Raw genomic sequence first — 20342 nt, 5'->3', positions numbered from 1 at the left:
GCGTGATGTCATCCGCCGGCAGTGCGTCACTGCGGCCGACCTTTCCCATTGGCCGGAGGCGCCGGTGACGTCATCGACAACAACAGGAAGCAGAGGCCCCGAGCCCACCGGAGATCCAGGAGTCAGAGAGAGAGACAGGTCCGCCCGCCCGGGAAAGGGGGTCCGCCCGGGGAAGGGGATCCGCCCGCCCGCCCGGGGAAGGGGATCCGCCCGCCCGCCCGCCCGGGGAAGGGGGTCCGCCCGCCCGGGAAAGGGGGTCCGCCCGCCCGCCCGGGGAAGGGGATTCGCCCGCCCGCCCGCCCGGGGAAGGGGATCCGCCCGCCCGCCCGGGGAAGGGGATCCGCCCACCCGCCCGGGGAAGGGGATCCGCCCGCCCGCCCGGGGAAGGGGGTCCGCCCGCCCGGAGGAGGGGAGGGGAGCCGCCCGCCCGGAGGAGGGGAGGGGAGCCGCCCGCCCGGAGGAGGGGAGGGGAGCCGACCGAGCAGAGGGGAGGGGGCAGCTTAAACCCCACCACCCTCCTTCCCCACCCTCACCGTCCCCCCTTCACCGTACCCCCCATACCCACCCTCACTGTCCCACCCATACCCACCCTCACCATCCCACCCTCACCGTCCCACCCATACCCACCCTCACCGTACCCCCCATACCCACCCTCACCATCCCACCCTCACCGTCCCACCCATACCCACCCTCACCGTACCCCCCATACCCACCCTCACCGTACCCCCCATACCCACCCTCACCGTACCCCCCATACCCACCCTCACCGTACCCCCCATACCCACCCTCACCGTACCCCACATACCCACCCTCACTGTCCCCAACCTCACCGTCCCCCCATACCCACACTCACCGTCCCCCCATACCCACGCTCACCGCCCCCCATACCCACCCTCACCGTCCCACCTTCACTGTACTCCCCATACCCACCTTCACCGTACTGCCCATACCCACCCTCACTGTCTCCACGCTCACTGTCCCCCCACACTCACCGTCCCCCCATACCCACCCTCACCGTTCCCCCATACCCACCCTCACCGTTCCCCCATACCCACCCTCACCGCCCCCCCCATACCGACGCTCACCGTCCCCCATACCCACCCTCACCGTCCCCCCATACACACCCTCACCGTACCCCCCATACCCATGCTCACCGTCCCCCCATACCCACGCTCACCGTCCCCCCATACCCACCCTCACCGTCCCCCCATACCCACCCTCACCGTCCCCCCATACCCACCCTCACCGTCCCCCCATACCCACCCTCACCGTCCCCCCATACCCACCCTCACTGTCCCCCCATACCCACCCTCACCGTCCCCCCATACCCACCCTCACCATCCCCCCATACCCACCATCACCGTCCCCTCCTCTCACCCACCCTCACCGTCCCCCCTCACCCACCCCTCACCATCCCCCCCCTCAGCGTCCCACCCTTACCGTTCCCACCCCTCACCATCCCCCCCTCACCCACCCTCAGCGTCCCACTCTCACCGTTCTCCCCCCCCCCCCCCCTCACCACTATCCTCTCCCCTCAGCCCTCTCCCCCTCTCCAGGGCACCAACCTGAAGGGTTGTTTGCCCCTCTTCTGGTAGAACTGGCGGTGGGGGTGGGTTTGTTTTTGTGGTTTTTCAGGATTCACCACGGTTCTGTGGGTTGCATCCTATTGCCAGGAGATTTATGGGTTTATGCCTGCCCTCTCTCGGCCTGAGTACCCGGTCCATGCTGCCTCTCCCAGTGCAGTGCTGAGGGAGTCAAACTGAGCTCCTTGTAAAAGATCCCATGGCGCTATTTTGAAGAAGAGCTGAGGAGTTCTCCCCAGTGACCTGACCAATATTTATCCCTCAACCCACATAAGTTTAAAAAAATATATATAATCATCCGGTCATTGTCACGTTGATTTTTGTGGGAGCTTGCGGTGTGCTAATTGGATGATGTCTCCGACAATAAGGATACACCACTGGCTCAAGTGTTTTGCGACATTGAGAAAGGCTCTAAATTCAAGTGATTCCTTCCTTTGTGGCATCCGGAAAGCCTGCGTGAGAATTGTGATTTTTTTTTTCTGTTGAAAGAACAGCGTTGCCTGGTTAAACTGTGCTGACCCCCCTCTTGCTGCCTTCCCTCCCTCCCTCAGCTCACTGAAGCACCATGAATGCCATATTCGGTAGGAGAAAGACCCCGGAGGAGATGCTCCGGCAGAACCAGCGGGCCCTGAATCGGGCCATGCGGGAGCTGGACCGGGAGCGGCAGAAACTGGAGCAGCAGGAGAAGAAAATCATCGCCGACATTAAGAAAATGGCTAAACAAGGACAGATGGTACGCGTGAGAGAAGATGTTGAGGAATTCTTTCGTGGAAGGTAGCTTCCTGCCACTTTCGAGTATGGGAATTCAAGATGGCGATTTGCGTCACAGTTACATTGTAATGAGTTGAACGTGCCTTGGGTAATCTGCAATGGTGGTTCCAGGTCTAATCGTAATTCTTTTGATTCATATTTTAAGCCACCAAGACAGAAATTTCAGCAATGGGCGGGAAGGTAGCACAGTGGTTAGCACTGTTGCTTCACAGCGCCTGGCTCCAGGATACGATTCCCGGCTTGGGTCACTCTCTGTGCGGAGTCTACACGTTCTCCCCGTGTCTGTGTTGGTTTCCTCCGGGTGCTCCGGTTTCCTCCCACAAGTCCCGAAAGACATGCCTGTTAGGTGAATTGGACATTCTGAATTCTCCCTCCGTGTACCCGAACAGGCGCCGGAATGTGGCGACTGGGGGCTTTTCACAGTAACTTCATTGCAGTGTTAATGTAAGCCTACTTGTGACAATCAAGATTATTATTATTATTATGCATTGGAGGCAATTCAGAGGAGGTTTACTAAATTAATACCTGGAATGAACGTGTCGTCTTGTGAGGAAAGGTTGGACGTATTGGTTTTGCTTCCACTGGAGTTTAAAAGAGTGAAGGATGATTTGATTGAAGTGCATATTATCCTGAACGACCTTGACAAGGCGGACGTGGAAATTATGTTTCCTCTTGTGGGTGAGTCCAGAAACAGAGGGCACGGTTTTAAAATTAGGGGTCGCCCTTTCAGGACCGAGATGAGGAGAAATTATTTCTCGGAGGGTTGTGTGACTTTGGACCTGTGTTTCAGAAGGCGGTGGAGGCCGGGGTCATTGGGTATGTTTAAGGCAGAGATAGATTCTTGTTAGGGATGGGGATCACGGGTATATGTGAATGTAGAACTTGACACCACATCAGCCATGAACTTACTGAATGGCAGGTGGAGAGGCTCACAGCGGAGTGGTCTATTTCTGCCCCTATTTCAGATGTTCAAAGAGGTACAGGAGAGAGAAAGGAATAGGAAGATAGGTTGATAGAGAGGGAGGAGGCTCGTGTGGAGTATAAATAACAGCATGGACTATTTGGGCTGAATGGCCTGTTTCTGTGTCTGTAAATCTGGTGATTGTCTGAGCAGTTCTAGACTTCGCTTATGAGCCTTTCTGGGTTTTTTTTTCCAACTCCTAGGACGCAGTTAAGATAATGGCGAAAGACTTGGTGCGAACACGGCGCTACGTGAAGAAATTTATCATGATGAAGGCGAATATCCAGGCGGTGTCCCTGAAGATTCAGACGCTGAAATCCAACAACACCATGGCCCAGGCAATGAAGGGTGTCACTAAGGCCATGGCCACCATGAACCAGCAGGTAAGATAGGGCCTGCCCATACCTTTGTTACTGCTGGAGTGAGCAAGTGTAGGCTGAGGGGGTAGTGAGAGAGTGGGTGTTGCAGGAGAGGAATTAGAGAGCTGGATCTTTCGCCCATGGGTTTGGTTGCTGCCATGTACAAGGCATCATAGCAACGGGACGTTCAGAGTTGTGAGACCCATGGTGATTACAGCGATGCTGAGGGATTTCAGTACCTCCTGGAGTGAATTTTTAAAAATGCTGGGAATTTTTCAAACATTTTATCAGCGTTTACATAGAAACATACATAAAAGACAAGCAGGCGGTGGCCATTCGAGCCTGTTCCACTATTACATAGAACAGAACAGGCCCTTCGGCCCGCGATGTTGTGCCTAGCTTTGTCCGAAATCAAGATCAAGCTATCCCACTCCCTGTCATTCTGATGTGCTCCATGTGCCTATCCAATAACTGCTTGAAAGTTCCTAAAGTGTCCGACTCCACTTTCACAACAGACAGTCCATTCCACGCCCCAACCACTCTCTGAGTAAAGAACCTACCTCGGCTATCATTATGATCGTGGCTGATCCTCAAGTTCAATATCCTGATCCCGCCTCTCCCACCATGTATCCCTTTAGCTCCAAGAGCTGTATCTAATTCCTTCTTGAAATTCTACAACGTTTTGGCCTCAACTACTGTCTGGGAGTGAATTCCACAGATTCACCATTCTCTGGGTGAAGAAATTTCTCCTCATCTCAGCACCTTATCCTCAAACCATGACCCCTGGTTCTGGGCTCCCCCACCATCGGGAACATTGTTTCTGAATCTCCCCTGTCTAATCCTGTTAGAATTTTATAAGTTTCTATGAGATCCCCTCTATCTCCTCTAAACTCCAATGAATATAATCCTAACCAATTTAGTCTCTCCTCATATGACAGTCCCGCCATCCCAGGAATCAGCCTGGTAAACCTTCGCTGCACTCCCTCCATAGCAAGAACATCCTTCCTCAGATAAGGACCCCAAAACTGCACACAATACTCCAGCTGTGGCCTCACCAATGCCCTGTACAATTGCAGTAAAATATCTCTGTTCCTATACTCAAATCCTCTCACTATGAAGGACAACCTACCATTTGCCTCCTTTACTGCCTGCTGTACCTGCGTGCTTACTTTCAGCGTCTGATGCACGAGGATACCAAGGTCTCGCTGAGTATCCGCCTCTCTCAATTTATACCCAATCAAATAATAATCTGCCTTCCTGTTTTTGCGACCAACGTGGATAACCTCGCATTTATCCACATTATACTGAATCTGCCATGCATATGGCCACTCGCTCACCCTGTCCAAATCCCGCTGAAGCATCTCTGCACCCTCCTCACAACTCGCCCTCCCACCCAACTTTGTATCATCTGCAAATTTGGAGATAACACATTTAGTTCCCTCGTCCAAATCATTAATATATAATGTGAACAGATGGGGTCCAGACACCGATCCATGCATCACTATCCCACTAGTCACTGGTCTGTCAATCAGCAAAAGACCCATTTATTCCAACTTTTTGCTTCCTCTCTGCTAACCAGCATTCCATCCATCTAGAAAGGGAAAGGATGGGATAAATTAACTGCCTTTTCTCTTCAGATGTTGTGATTGGTAATATTGTTTATTCCAGTAACCAGCGTTCATTTAGCCTTCCGTTTCAGAATGCGCGATTTGCACTATTTATTTTTGACCAGGGGCTTTAGTTATCCTGTACTTGTAGCCAAAGCTTAAGATCACTGCTTTCTGCTTTTGGGAGGAACTGTAGGGATGACACGTGTTTTCGACCACATATTTAGACCAAACGCTGTTTGTGATCGCTACTTGGGGTACCCGGATTTCCTCCTGCACGAGAGCTACTGACCTTTATTCCCTCCCGAATCCTGTTCTCCCATGTTGCAGTTGAAACTGCCTCAGATTCAGAAGATCATGATGGAGTTTGAGAAGCAGTCGGAGATCATGGACATGAAGGAGGAAATGATGAATGACGCCATTGATGATGCCATGGGCGACGAAGATGACGAGGAAGAGAGGTCAGTGAAGGATACCCCACAGTGGGTGTTGGGGAAATGGGATCCGGAGCAATACAATGAGAAGTGTATCCCATACGAGGTGTTGAAGTATAAAACCAGACGCCTGTCCTTTTTGCGGTAGTTCCTTTGTTACAGAATGCAACCTTGCGTAATGTCTGTCTCCTCCCAACTCATCCAGTGTCCCAGCAATCCTGATCAGGATTTAAAGGAAACTTAAACTAAAACAAAGTGTTGTTTTGGGAGCCAATGATACGCTCCAGCCGCTGCATTGCCCACATGGAAGGCGTAGTCTTTCTCTATTTTTTTTGTAAGAGGTCTGACAACACCAGGTTAAAGTCCAACAGGTTTGTTTCAAACACGAACTTTCGGAGCACTGCTCCTTCCTCAGGTGAATGAAGAGGTGTGTTCCAGAAAGATTTATATAGACAAATTCAAAGATGCAAGACGATACTTTGAATGCGAGCATTTGCAGGTAATTAAGTCTTGACCGATCCAGAGAGAGGGATAATCACAGGTTAAAGAGGGGTGAATTGTCTAAAACCAGGACAGTTGGTAGGATTTTGCAAGCCCGGGCCAGATGATGGGGGGTGAATTTAATGTGACATGAATCCCAGGTCCCGGTTGAGGCCGTACCCGTGTGTGGAACTTGGCTATATTCTTTTCAGTAACCCATAAAATAAACTGGACAAATTAATCAAACTAACCAGTTAAATTAAAGCAATCGCCCCTTAAAGAGACAGTGTAACAAAAGACACAATCTTAAAGGAAACTTGTCCAATCAAATGAAAATGTTATTATGGGGACTGATGAAGAACTGTGGTACCCACCAGTCACGGAAGGCACAGTCACTCTTTACAAGTGCTCTGATTACTTAATTATAATCTTTATTATTGTAGAAGGCAAGTGTCGCAGAGGTCCCAGGTTCGATCCCAGCTCTGGGTCACTGTCCGTGTGGAGTTTGCACATTCTCCCTGTGTTTGCGTGGGTTTCACCCCCACAACCCAAAAAAATGTGCAAGCTAGGTGGATTGGCCGCGCTAAATTGCCCCTTAATTGGAAAAAATGAATTAGATACTCTAAATTTAAAAAAAAAAATCTTTATTATTGTCACAAGTAGGCTTACATTAACACTGCGATGAAGTTACTGTGAAAATCCCGAGTCGCCACACTCCGGCGCCTATTCGGGTACACGGAGGGAGAATTCAGAATGCCCAATTCACTTAACAAACACGTCTTTCGGGACTTGTGGGAGGAAACCGGAGCACCCGGAGGAAACCCACGCAGACACGGGGAGAACGTGCAGACTCCGCACAGACAGTGATCCAAGCCGGGAATCGAACCTGGCTGCCCTTCAGCTGTCTTAACAATAAAATTATATCTTAACAATATAATTAACATCATGAAGGACACACATGCAGCCCGTTCAACGCCTCAAGCCTGTTCCACCATTCACGGTCACGTCCTTATCCTTATCCTGAGCCCTGGCGTGTGACCGCTTCCCAAATCTCTGCTCCCATTCTGTGCCGGACTCCGGAACCAGCTCCGTGACGTGCTGGTGACTCGAGCTGATGATTCACACTGGCTAGCAGGAGGTCCGGGAGCTTACTGTGATGTGAATTACTTGTGCCAGGCACATCTCGCAGCTCCCGTAGGTAACAGCCACCTACTGTTTGCATGTTACTTGCAAAGGTCATAGAATAAAAATGCCTTGCAGCAGAAATGCAGGCCATTCATCCCATCTCCCCTGTACTTGTGCTCTGAAGGAATCAGCAAATTACACCCTTGACCCATATATTTCATTTTTTAAGTTATTGTAGATCTGGCTTCCAGCGCTGTTTTCCGTCCTATTAACCCTCCGGATGTTCGTGAGAGACGATTCTCCCAGTATCTCCTGTTTTCCCCTTGGGCCCTGCTCTCCGTGTCCTCCACCATTGATTCACTATTCAGTGGAATGGTTTCCTGCCCAGTTAAAGAACACAGGTGGAAGCTGATGTTTGTGGGCACGATCAGGATGGGGTTTGTCTGTCGGATTGTAGCCTTCCCAAACTGGTCTGCGTGTGGGATTGGGTGAGATACCCGAGTGCGGGAGTCTGGGGAACACGCCACAGGGCGAGTCCGTGCTTCAGGAGAAGTGGGGGGTAGAATATCAGGAGTGGGCAGAACTGGCTGGATGAACTAGACACTGGTTTTGGCCGGTGGGAGATGGTTTGTAAATTTGTTTGAGGTCATCTGTGCTGCGACGAGGCTGTCTCACTGCAATTCTCCACCGCGCAGAGTGATGGGGGGGGGGGGGGGGGGCAGCGTTCATTCCGTTTGGATCAGATATCTGCCTATGATGGAGTCTCAGTTACAGGCAACCACAGACTGCTACCCATTTTCTCCAGCCTAAGCTAGAGATGTTTAAAAGTCCGCTAACCTAACTCCTTATTCTACTGTAGTAAGATTTTACTCCAGACTTGGCCTAACTACCCATCATGCCTTTCTGTTCATTTCCTCATTATGTTCATTCACACCTGTTGGTTTTCAGATGACCTGCGATTGGGGTTCGCCCAACAATGGGGCAGCTTCACTGAGAACAGTCAAGCGCACATCACTATGATGTTGCAGCTGTACCGAGCTCGGGAGGAGGGGGGGGGGGGGGGGGGGGGGGGTGGGGGGGAGAGTCCCATTTGGGGCATTGTTATCACATCAGGAAGGACAGGCGTGAAATTCCTTGAAGGTGGCAGGGCAGGTTGAGGAAGTCGTTTAATAAAGCATAAGGGATCTTGGGCTTTAGAAATAGAGGTATAAAGTAAGGAAGTAGCTTTGGCCCTTAACTGGAGTATTGTGTCCGATTAAGACCATAAGATTTGAGAGCAGATGAAGGCCATTCAGCCCATTGAGTCTGCTCCACTATTCAACGAGATCATGACTGATCCGACGTGATAATCCTCAACTCCACTTTCCCCCCCTTATCCCCATTCACCTGAGGAAGGAGCTACACTCTGAAAGCTAGTGATTCGCTAGTGAAACCTGTTGGTCTTTAACCTGGTGTTGTAAGATTTCTTACTGTACTCACCCCAGTCCAACGCCACCATCTCCACGTCACCCTTGATTCCCTTTGCTGATTTAAAAATCTGTCTATCTCAGCCTTGAACATGCTTAACGTCCCAGCCTCTACAGCTCTCTGCGGTAAAGAATTCCACAGATTCACTACCCACAGAGTTGAAGAAATTCCTCCTCATCTCTGCCTTAAATGGGTGACTCCCTCACTCTGAGATGATGCCCTCTGGTCCTAGACTCTCCCACAAGGGGAAACAACCTCTCAGCATCGACCCTGTCAAGCCCCCCCGAGAATCCTGTATGTCTCAATAATGTTACCCCTCATTCTTCTGAACTCCAATGAGTACAGGCCCACAGCTTGGGGAGGATAAAAAAAGGATTTACGAGAATGGTTCCAGATATAAGCTGCTGTTCAATTTAGAGAAGAGGGGAGAGCTGATAGATGTGTTTAAAATCATGAGGGGGTGGTGGGCAGCACGGTGGCACAGTGGCTAGCACTGCTGCCTCACAGCACTGAGGTCCCAGGTTCGGTCCCGGCTCTGGGTCACTGTCCGTGTGGAGTTTGCGCATTCCCACCATGTCTGCGTGGGTCTCACCCCCGCAACCCAAAGATGTGCAGGATAGGTAGATTGGCCACGCTAAATTGCCCCTTAATTGGATAAACAAGAATTGGGTACTCTAAATTTATAAAAAATAAATGTTGACTCTCGACAAGGACTAGGATAAGCACTTGAAAGGAAAGAAATAACAGGTCTAGGAGAAAAGGCCAGGGGCGGAGGGGTGTGGTGCCAGCTGAGTAGCTCTTGCAGAGAGCTGGCATGAAGACGATGGGGTGAATGGCTCCCCCCTGTGCTGTAATTATTGCAGGATGTATTGGGTTTGAAGTGAGGGGGTTTTGAAGTGCAAATGGATACTGGATCGGAAAGGAAGGAACAATGACAGACTGCGCAGATTGGGCTTGTGTTCCCTCGAGTACAGGAAGACTAAGCTGACCTGGCTATGGTGATTGAAGGAGCGAGGAAACTATTTCACCCTGGTGGGAGAACCCAGAACGAGGGGCAAAACCTTAAAACTAGAGCCAGACCGATCAGGGGAGGGGGGTGTGCGATGCCAGGAAGCACAACATTTTTTTTTTTTTTTTTTTTAAATTTAGTGTACCCAATCATTTTTCCAATTAAGGGGCAATTTAGAGTGGCCAATCCACCTAGCTTGCACCTTTCTGGGTTGTGGGGGCGAAACCCACGCAAACACGGGGAGAATGTGCAAACTCCACACGGACAGTGACCCAGAGCCGGGATCGAACCTGGGACCTCGGCGCCGTGAGGCAGCAGTGCTACTCACTGCGCCACCGTGCTGCCCTTAGGAAGCACAAATGTAGTTGGAATCGGCAACCCTCTCCCACAGGATGCTGTTGGGTACTTTGAGAGAGGGAGAGGTTGAGAGGGTTGTTAAGAAGGCGTACGGTGTGTTAGCTTTTATTGGTAGAGGAATTGAGTTTCGGAGCCATGAGGTCATGTTGTAGTTGTACAAAACTCTGGTGCGGCCGCATTTGGAGTATTGCGTGCAGTTCTGGTCGCCACATTATAGGAAGGATGTGGAAGCATTGGAAAGGGTACAGAGGAGATTTACCAGGATGTTGCCTGGTATGGAGGGAAGATCTTACGAGGAAAGGCTGAGGGACTTGAGCTTGTTTTCGTTAGAGAGAAGAAGGTTAAGAGGTGACTTAATTGAGGCATACAAGATGATCAGAGGATTAGATAGGGTGGACATCAAGAGCCTTTTTCCTCGGATGGTGATGTCTAGCACGAGGGGACATAGCTTTAAATTGAGGGGAGATAGATAGAGGACAGATGTCAGAGGTAGGTTCTTTACTCAGAGTAGTAGGGGCGTGGAATGCCCTGCCTGCAACAGTAGTGGACTCGCCAACACTAAACGCATTCAAATGGTCATTGGATAGACATATGGACGATAAGGGAATAGTGTAGATGGACTTTAGAGGGGTTTCACAGGTCGGTGCAACATCGAGGGCCGAAGGGCCTGTACTACGCTGTAATGTTCTATGTTCCATGTTCTATGTTCTTTCTCCTCTTCTGGCCCCCAACTCCCTAGAAAGTCGAATCCCCACCTCCGTCTATCCCCTAAATGGTCAGTCTCTCCTATTGATTGCGGAAGAGAAAATGGCAGAGTGGCTTGTGTTGGACGCGCCGACTGATTTTTGTTTTGCCTCTGCAGTGATGCGATTGTGTCTCAAGTGCTGGACGAACTTGGCCTCAACCTGACTGACGAACTGTCCAGTGAGTATCTGAACCGATTGGTCGCACCTCGTGTCTGGCGCAGGTTGCCTGGGAACCTGTTGGTGCAGGGTTGCCAAGACAACTTGTCCCACCGACAGCCGAGCCGCTTCTGAACGGACGGGTTCTGTTTGCCCGCCTTTGCCTGTTCGTGTTTCCATGTCTTAAGTTACCGCCGGTCGGTGTCGGGGCAGTCGCGCAGAACTTGCGACGTGCTGTCTGATGTTGGGATCTCGAGAAAGAAAGACTTGGATTTGTACAGCGCTGTCCGTGACTCCTGGATGTCCCAAAAAAGTGCTTTCCAGTCAATGAAGTATTTTTTTGGAAGTGCGGTTGTACTGCAGGAAATTCAGCAACCAATTAGCGCACAGCAAGTTCCCACAACCAGATTTCTGGTGAAGTGATTTTAGTCGAGAGGTAAATAGAGAGTGTGGGGAACGCACCTGGTTCTTCGGTATAATCATGTCCAATCGTAGACAGTTTATGGCACTCGGCCCATCGTATCTGCGCCGGCTGAAGAACGAGCCACCCGGCATGATTCCAGCGTTTGGTCCGTTGCCCTGCCGGTTACCGACCCTACGGCGCACATCCCGACACCTTTGGAACGAGTTGAGGGTTTCTGCCTCTACCACCCTGTGAGGTAGTGACTTCCAAAACCCCCCTCTGCTAAAGGAAACAGTCCCTTCCCTTCCTCTCTAACCTCAACATTTTGCACATTGATGGAACCATCAATTCAGCGAACACGTGTAGTTGGATCTGAACAGAGGCTTTAATACACTTACAACAGAGCCAGCCTATTCGTCGTTGAGCTTCAGGTGAAATGGCAGGCTGGCTCTAAGGCACTGATCTTTATACATCGGTCCCAGGGGGAGGAGCCCAGTACAAACTCTCGCGTACTCCCAGAGCGACTCCCCCTGGTGGTCGGATAGTGCAACTGCACTTGCAATGGGTAGATAACGAACATATATACATGGAGTGATATTGGCAACTATATATGGTGTGAATCACATTCACCACACACACATCTCAATCAAAACACCCCTCCGCTTCTCTGTCCAGGGAGAACAACTCCAGCCTCTCCCCAACTTTTCCTCATAGCTGCAGTTTTCCAGCGCTGGCAACACCCTCGTCAATCTCCTCTGTACCCTCTCTTAACGCAATCACATCCTTTCTGTAATGAGGAGGCCAGAACTGCGTACAGTTGTGGCCGATCGCAGGTTCTATACAGTTTCAGCATCACCTCCCTGCTCTTCTATTCAGTAAGAAGTCTTACAACACCAGGTTAAAGTCTAACAGGTTTGTTTCAAACACGAGCTTTCGGAGCACGGCTCCTTCTTCAGGTGAATGTTCATTCACCTGAAGAAGGAGCCGTGCTCCGAAAGCTCGTGTTTGAAACAAACCTGTTGGACTTTAACCTGGTGTTGTAAGACTTCTTACTGTGCTCACCCCAGTCCAACGCCGGCATCTCCACATCATGGCTTCTATTCAGTACCTTGGTTAATAAATGAAAGGATTCCATTTGCCGCCTTAACCATCTTGTCGGCCTGTCCTGCGGAATCGGTGGACACTTGCTGCAAGGTCCCTCACTTCCTCTACAGTTCTGTCTCCTCCCGTTTATTGTGCAATCCTTTGCCTTGTTTGACCTCCTCAAACGCATCACCTCGCACTTCTCTGGGTTCAATTCCATTTGTCACTTTTCTGCCCACCTGACGAAGCCATTGATAGCTTCCTGCAGTCCACAGCTGCCCTCCTCACTATCCCACCACCTGGCCAATATTTGTCATCTGCAGACTTTTTCATCGTTCCCTCTACATTTATTTCCAAATCGTTAAGACATACCACAAAAGCAGGGGACCTGGCATTGAGCCCCACGGGAAACCACCTTCCAGTCACAAAAACATCCACGTTACAAAATTACCCTTTGTTTCCTGGCGCTGAGCCCATCTTGTATCCATCTTGCTGCATTCAGCAAGATCCCATGGGCTCTTACTTACTTTTAACCAGTCTGCCCCGTGGGACCTTGTCCAAAACATTAACAAAATCCATTCCGACCGCATCAACTCAACTTGCCTCCTTGATCCTCCTCGTTACTTCCTCAAAAATTTAAACCAAATTAGTCAGACTCTACTTTCCCTTAACAAATCCATGCTGGCTAGCCTTGATTAATCAGTGTTTTCCTCAGTGACAGATTATCCTGTCCCTCCCAATCGATTCCGATAATTTTCCCACCACTGAGATTGGACTGACTGGCTTGTAATTATTTGATTGATCCCTCGCTCCGTTATTAACCAAAGGTACAACGTGAACAGATCCTCCGGCACCTCGCCCGCATCCGGAGTGAGGATTGGAAAATGGTGGTCAGAGACCCTCCGCTATTTCCTCCCTGGCTTCTTTGAACACCCTGGGGTACATTTCATCCGCTCTGGTGATTTATCCACTGTCAAGGACACTAATCCCATTCGTACTTCCTCTCTCTCTCTGTTAATCACATCCACAGCTCCACGCACCTCCTCCTCAACTACAACGCCTGCATTGGCCCCTCTTTTGTGAAGACAGACACAAGAGTGTTCATGCAGAACCATGTCCACATCCTCTGTCTCCACACACAGGTTTCCTTTTTGGTCTTTTATGGGCCCTATTCGTTCCTTAGTTGTCCTCTTACGTTTTCCTCTTGCATTTAATGCATTGATAAGACATCTTTGGGTCCTCTTTGGTTTTGCTTGCCAATATGTCCTCTCTTTGCTCTCCTAATTTCCTTTTTGGTTTCACTCTCGGGTATTCTCTAGTAGTCAGTTCTCTGTGATGGACGCAAACTTTCGCCTTCTGCCTTAACCTCGCTCTGTAAGATCCTTGACATTCGGGGGGGGCGCTGTAAATGTGACCATCCCACCCATTTTCTTGGTGGGAACATGTTTACTCTCCCCTTTGGATACCTCCCACTGCTCTCACACTGATTTACCTTCAAGTGGCTCCAGTTTCCAGTCCACCTTTGCCAAGTCATTCCACAGCTTAGTAAAATTGGCCTTGCCCCAGTTTAGAACTTTAACTCGAGTTTTAGCTTCGTCCTTTTCCATAATGATGTGAAAACTAACTGGGTTATGGTCACTACTACCGAAATGCTCCCCCCACTACCACTCCTTCCACCTGCCCAGCTTCATTTCCACACACTAAGCCCACAGCCACGCCCTCTCTTGTTGAACTTGCTACATACTGACTAAAAGGCTCTCCGAATGCACCTTAAGAATCCCTCTATTCTTTACACTGAAACTATCCCAGTTATTACTGGGGTAGTTAAAATCCCCTATCATTGCTCCCCTACTGTTTTTGCACACCTCGGAGAATTGCCTGTGTATTTGCTCTTCTATTTCTGACAGTTTGGGGGGGGCTAACAGAACCCCTGGTAGTGTAACTGCCCCTTTTCTTGTTCCTAAGCCAAATCCATGTGTCCTCAATTGATGATCACTCTAATATATCCTCCCTTCTCATATCTGTAATTGCTTCCTCGCCCAGAATTACCACTCCCCCTCCTTTATTTTTTTACACCCTCTCTATCTGGTCTGAGAACCCCGTCAGGATTTGTTGAGCTGCCATTCCTGTTCCTCCTTAAGCCTCAGGTCCATTTTTATGTCCTCCATAGAAGGTAGTTGGGATCTTAGTTTAATGTCCAGCGCATCTGACAGTGCGGCACTCTCCCAGTGCTGGCACTGGGAGTGTCAGTCTGGACTACTCTCTGGACATTGAACCCTGTGACCTTCTGGCCTCTGAGATGAGTTGACCGTTGTCAAATCTTATTTTTTAATGCCCTTGGGGAGGTCCTATTCAATTTGAGGTGCTGTATAAATCCAAGTGTCGGCGAGAGCTGCCATTCTGAACGGACTCTGGTAATGCCAACAGTTCCCTGTCCAGCTAGACGCCTCACATTTCCCATTTCCCTTCCAGACCTCCCCAGCACCGGAGCGTCTCTCAGCGTTGCTGCCGGGAAGAAAGCGGAGCCTGTGGTCCTGGAAGATGCAGATGCCGACCTGGAAAAACGGCTGAAAAATCTCCGTAAAGACTGAGAGAGACGATGATGATGTGTATATATATATTTTTTCTCTTTTGTTTTGTTTATATCTGAAATCCGGGGAGGGTGGAATGATGCCGACTTGCACGGAGAAATAGTGATTTAGTTATCTTGTACCTTTTAACGCTTATGGGAATGATCATCGAGCTGTGCAGTTGGCGCGGGAGCAAGATTCTGCAGGACCTCCTCTACTGCGTGGGCAGACCTGGCACAGCACAGCATGGCAGTGCCACTCATTCTTACACACCCAAGCTGCTTTTGCTGGAGGTCTTGGGGAGCCTGCTGCTAAAGGTAGTTCGGAAGTTGTTTGCGGGCAGTTTATTTCTTTTCCTTGCTGCTTTCCCCGCCCCCTGTATCACTCAAACCCCCCCCTCCTTCCCACCTGCATGTTGATAACCACCAAAGTGAGGGAGGGCAGGAGGTACTGGGCACAAATCCACACAAACCCAGGCTCCACGGGAGTTAGTAAAGTGACAGCGGTGGTAAATTGGAAGGTTATGTTCGTGTCTGCAGACGTAGATGTTAAAGCATGTTGCGCACGCTGCGATGAAGCTGTTGGGCCTCCTGTGGATGTCCGACAGGAATCCGGCTCCCGTGATGTCCTTCAGGGGGCGCTGCCGAAATGGTAAAGCTGCAGGAGAACGGCCCTGGGCCGGGACCTCTCGCCTGTACCGTCACTGGTATAAGAACTGGGATTTCTGCTCCACCTGCGGAGCACGCGTGTCATGCTTTTAACACCACGGTTGTGCCCTGATACCTCTGCCGCCAACATACATGCAGCAGCAGCACCTTCCTTCAGGCCTCCGTCAGCTCTTCAACTCGGGAAGGGCACTGCAGTCCAACCAGATCCGCTGCACTTTCCGTCGAGGTACTGAGCAGCAATCGGGGGCAGAAGCTTTGATTTCCACCCTCGAGTGCTGCTGAGACCCATTATGTCCACCCCACCCCCTACCTACCAACTTAAAAGATTCATTTGTTTCCCATGAGATTTATATATAAGGAAAGCACGTACTAAGGCCAGGGTGAGGTACGATTCCAATCTCTCCATTGCTGTGCGCCAAACTTGAAGAGAATCCCAATCTCCGTTATCTCGCAGTAAGATTCAAAATCTGATCTCTTGTGTGCACTTCGTGCTAGCATATTCTGTTATAAATTCCTGTTATAAATTCCTGTCAGCATTTATAATGGAATACGTGTATACACGTCACAATATAATCCCACCTTCCTGTCACAGCGCAGCCATTGGTGGGACAGTGTAACTACAACATGACCTGTTTACACAAAGTTTACATTGTAAAGGTGGGCATAGGAATTAATCACCATATAAATATTCGGGTAGAATATATGACTTTGGCCTGAATTATGTGTATCTATCTGGGCCTACTTATACCTCGCACCTAAATTACACTTATAATTGTAACACCCCATGAGCTTGATTGGTGTTAAATGAGAGAATGACTGATGCTTCATGCCCATAGTAAGAGTGAATCTGAGGCTGTGTGTTTAGATCTGAGCTCTCTACTTGTCATTTGTGCCAGGGCAGGTGCCCCATGGGTCCACTGTTCAGACTGCGAGCGCTGCGCCCGCTGGCCGGCGCTAGCTGGGTTACCCTGCTCTCAACAGCTGGGAGGCTGAGCTCCCTGGAATCGGGGACTGCAGCAAGTGAGTCGCGCCTTTAGTATTAACCAAGCCAGTGAGGTGTGATTGGAAGAGGTGTCTGCTTTCTCTGGCTGCTTCTCCGGTGTCTGGAAGCTGTCTGGTCTCCTGGGCAACGTCCTCTGAGACAGCAGACCACCCCTGACCTGCGTCGTGCTCTGTTCCATTTGCCCTTGAACCCAATACTTATAACTCTATGTAAAAGCAGGCTACACAAATAGGACTTTTCAGAGTAGCAAGTCCAGACCATGTACTATTTCAACGAGCAACTTAACTGAGGTGGGGGAATGGTTGGTCTGTAATGTGCTATTTTTCTGCAGCTTAACTCTCCGTGATTTGATATTAAAATGAACCGATTTGTGGGAGGGTTGCTTATTGTGTCCCAGACGTTTGACTTGCCAAGCAATAAATGACCCCCCACTTTCCCCGAGAAAACTGCACTAATAATAATTGTTTCAGGAGCTTGGATTGTAAAGTATTAATGAACCAGTTGAGCGAGAGAAGTTTGATGCCTCTCTTCCCCATTGGGGTCTGTACGGCAGAGTACTTCATCACCCCCACCCTTGGCGTTACCCAGACAAGGAGGTGCCTGTGTGTAGAGCCAGGGGCTGAAATCTATAACTGGTCCCCCTCGAGATCTCGGCTGTGTCTGTGAGGAGTCGCGTTGACCTGCCTCGTGCACCTAGACAACTGATAACGTGCGAGAGTACAGCAGCCTCCAGTGTAACTCTGCATTTCCCTTTTAAAAATGAAATCCCGCAGCTTCTGTATAAGCGGCTGTGGTGATGCACCTTTTGTGAAGCTCTCCCTGTCCTGTTATAGAGGATTGATAAGAATGTGTATTATTTCTATTCTGCCGTTAACAGGAGCTGGAGGTTGGGGCAAGGTGCAGCCTGCACTACATTTTCCTCTTTTTTTTTTTTGCGGGTGCTTTTTACATTGGGATTTTATTTTGTTTTGTTTGACAGTGTACACTCGTCCTTCATTTTGTCACAATAAATTATGCACTCTTTAGACTTTTCTGAAATTTTACTGGAGTCTCCTTTTGAATGTCACTTTTCAGTTTCTGTAGAAGGTACAATGTGGGGCCCAGGATGTGAAGGTGTCCGACGAGGGGGGGGGGGGGGGGGGGGGGGTGGAGAGAGAGAGAGGGGTGAAGAGAGAGCGAGAGGGGGGTGAAGAGAGAGAGTGAGTGGGGGGTGAAGAGAGAGAACGAGAGGGGGGTGAAGAGAGAGAACGAGAGGGGGGGTGAAGAGAGAGAACGAGAGGGGGGGTGAAGAGAGAGAACGAGAGGGGGGTGAAGAGAGAGAACGAGAGGGGGGGTGAAGAGAGAGAACGAGAGGGGGGGTGAAGAGAGAGAACGAGAGGGGGGGTGAAGAGAGAGAACGAGAGGGGGGGGGAAGAGAGAGAACGAGAGGGGGGGGGAAGAGAGAGAACGAGGGGGGGGGGGAAGAGAGAGAACGAGAGGGGGTGGGGAAGCGATGAGAACGAGAGGGGGGGGTGAAGAGATGAGGAACCGAGAGGGGGGGTGAAGAGAGAGAACGAGAGGGGGGGTGAAGAGGAGAGAACGAGAGGGGGGGGTGAAGAGAGAGAACGATGAGGGGGGGGTGACGAGAGAGAACGAGAGGTGGGGGGTGAAGAGACGAGAACGAGTAGGGGGTGGGTGAAGAGGAGGAGAACCGCGAGGGGGGGGGGAGGGTGAAGAGAGACGAGGAGAGAACGATCGAGGGGGGTGGAAGAGAGAGAACGAGAGGTGGGGTGAGTGAAGAAGATAGAGAACGAGAGGGGGGGGGGGTTGATGAAGAGAGAGAACGAGGAGGGGGGGTTGAAGCGAGAGAACGAGAGGGGGGGGGTGAAGCGAGAGAACGGAGAGGGGGGGTGAAGAGACGAGAACGAGGAGGGGGGGGGTGAAAGAGAGCGAACGAAGGGGGGGGTGAAAGAGAACGAAGAGGGGGGTGAAGAGAGGAGAAACGAGGGGGGGTGAAGAGAGAGAACGAGAGGGGGGGGTGAAGAGAGAGAACGAGAGGGGGGGGGTGAAGAGAGAGAACGAGAGGGGGGTGAAGAGAGAGAACATGAGGGGGGTGAAGAGAGAGAACGAGAGGTGGGTATAGAGAGAGAGAGCGAGAGGGGGGTATAGAGAGAGAGAGCGAGAGGGGGATAGAGAGAGAGGGGGTGGGTAGAGCGAGGGGGGGCAGAGGGAGGGAGGGAGGGGGGTAGAGAGTAGCCTTGCCACCCCAGCCATAGTGAGATGGTTAGAAGCTTCAGCCATAGGTTTCAATGATGCAATGAGTTGGGGTGAGGTGGGAAATGGGCCTCAGCCGGGGTATTGTGGCCAATTCCAGGGTCTGGCAGTGAAGGGCGTACATGGAGGCTTTAGAGAGGCTGCAGAAAACCTTCCTGAGGGTGGTTCCAAGGGCGGGGTGGGGCTTCCGTTACCAAGGGCGGGGTGGGGCTTCCGTTACCAAGGGCGGGGTGGGGCTTCCGTTACCAAGGGCGGGGTGGGGCTTCCGTTACCAAGGGCGGGGTGGGGCTTCCGTTACCAAGGGCGGGGTGGGGCTTCCGTTACCAAGGGCGGGGTGGGGCTTCCGTTACCAAGGGCGGGGTGGGGCTTCCGTTACCAAGGGCAGGGTGGGGCTTCCGTTGCCAAGGGCGGGGTGGGCCTTCCGTTGCCAAGGGCGGGGTGGGGCTTCCGTTACCAAGGGCGGGGTGGGCCTTCCGTTACCAAGGGCGGGGTGGGGCCTTCCGTTGCCAAGGGCGGGGTGGGCCTTCCGTTGCCAAGGGCGGGGTGGGGCTTCCGTTGCCAAGGGCGGGGTGGGCCTTCCGTTACCAAGGTAGATTGGAGAAACTGGGGGTGGTTCTTGCAGGAACGAAGGATGTGAGGAGATTTGATAGAAGTGCTGAAAATCATGAGGGGCCGGGCCAGAGAGGAAAGGTCGCCATTGGCAAAGGGTCAAGAACCAGCGGTTAGAGATGATTGGCAAAAGAAGCGGCGGTGATGGGAGGAGAAGCTTTCTCTCGTTCATGCTCACCACCAGCTGACAGAGGCTGACCTCTCCAGCGACGGCACCAGCGGGGAATTAAAAAATGCAGCGAATTATCTGGGACCGCGTTGCTCAAGAGTGTGGCAGAGGCTGGTTTAATCGTGGCTTTCATAAGCATCTGCAGGGAATTGAAAAATGCAGGTGTACGGGGAAAGGACGAGGGAATGAGAGTAGTTGAGTTGCTCTTGCAGAGACCCAGCATAGACACGATGGGCTGAATGGCAGCCTCCACTGCTGTGACCAACTCTCTTGAATGGTGGATGTGACATGGACCTTTCCCTTGCTGCTAAAGATACTTGTCTCATTTGACGTCTGAGAATTCAGTGAGTGATGCAGCAGTCCTCAATTCCGAATTAAGCAGTCATTGAATTGTCTACATTTATTATATTAAAAAAGATTTATCCAAACAGTGTTGGTTCAAAACAAAACTAGATTGGCGCCAGGTGGTAAGTCCCTGTGCCGGGGCTGATACTGATCGGCTGTGACTTCATCAGAGGTCCTCCTGAAG

The 20342-nt window shown here is 51.0% G+C and overlaps 1 protein-coding gene across 2 annotated transcripts; it reads left to right on the top strand.

The window, feature by feature from the left end:
• On the top strand, positions 1–17820 carry chmp2a (charged multivesicular body protein 2A). Of its 2 annotated transcripts, none has more exons than XM_038783507.1 (6): positions 1–138; positions 2131–2316; positions 3519–3698; positions 5612–5742; positions 11016–11077; positions 15014–15168. In XM_038783507.1, exons 2-6 carry the CDS (start codon positions 2149–2151, stop codon positions 15130–15132), a joined length of 660 nt encoding a protein of 219 aa, XP_038639435.1. In that variant the 5' UTR covers positions 1–138; positions 2131–2148; the 3' UTR covers positions 15133–15168. The 2 variants fall into 2 exon arrangements, with proteins under 2 accessions (XP_038639435.1, XP_038639437.1); XM_038783509.1 differs by having other exon boundaries at positions 9–138; positions 2135–2316; positions 15014–17820.
• The last annotated feature ends 2522 nt before the right edge of the window (positions 17821–20342 follow it).

Source organism: Scyliorhinus canicula, chromosome 23 (assembly GCF_902713615.1).
Source record: "Scyliorhinus canicula chromosome 23, sScyCan1.1, whole genome shotgun sequence".
NCBI lineage: Eukaryota > Metazoa > Chordata > Chondrichthyes > Carcharhiniformes > Scyliorhinidae > Scyliorhinus > Scyliorhinus canicula.
Note: the sequence above shows the minus strand (reverse complement) of the source record. Positions and strands in the feature narration are given on the sequence as shown.

Coding starts and splice junctions, on each gene's coding strand:
- chmp2a (XM_038783509.1), top strand. CDS start 2,149: ATGAATGCCATATTCGGTAGGAGAAAGACCCCGGAGGAGATGCTCCGG. Junction 2,317..3,518: donor TGGCTAAACAAGGACAGATG/GTACGCGTGAGA, acceptor TCCAACTCCTAG/GACGCAGTTAAGATAATGGC. Junction 5,743..11,015: donor GAAGATGACGAGGAAGAGAG/GTCAGTGAAGGA, acceptor TTGCCTCTGCAG/TGATGCGATTGTGTCTCAAG.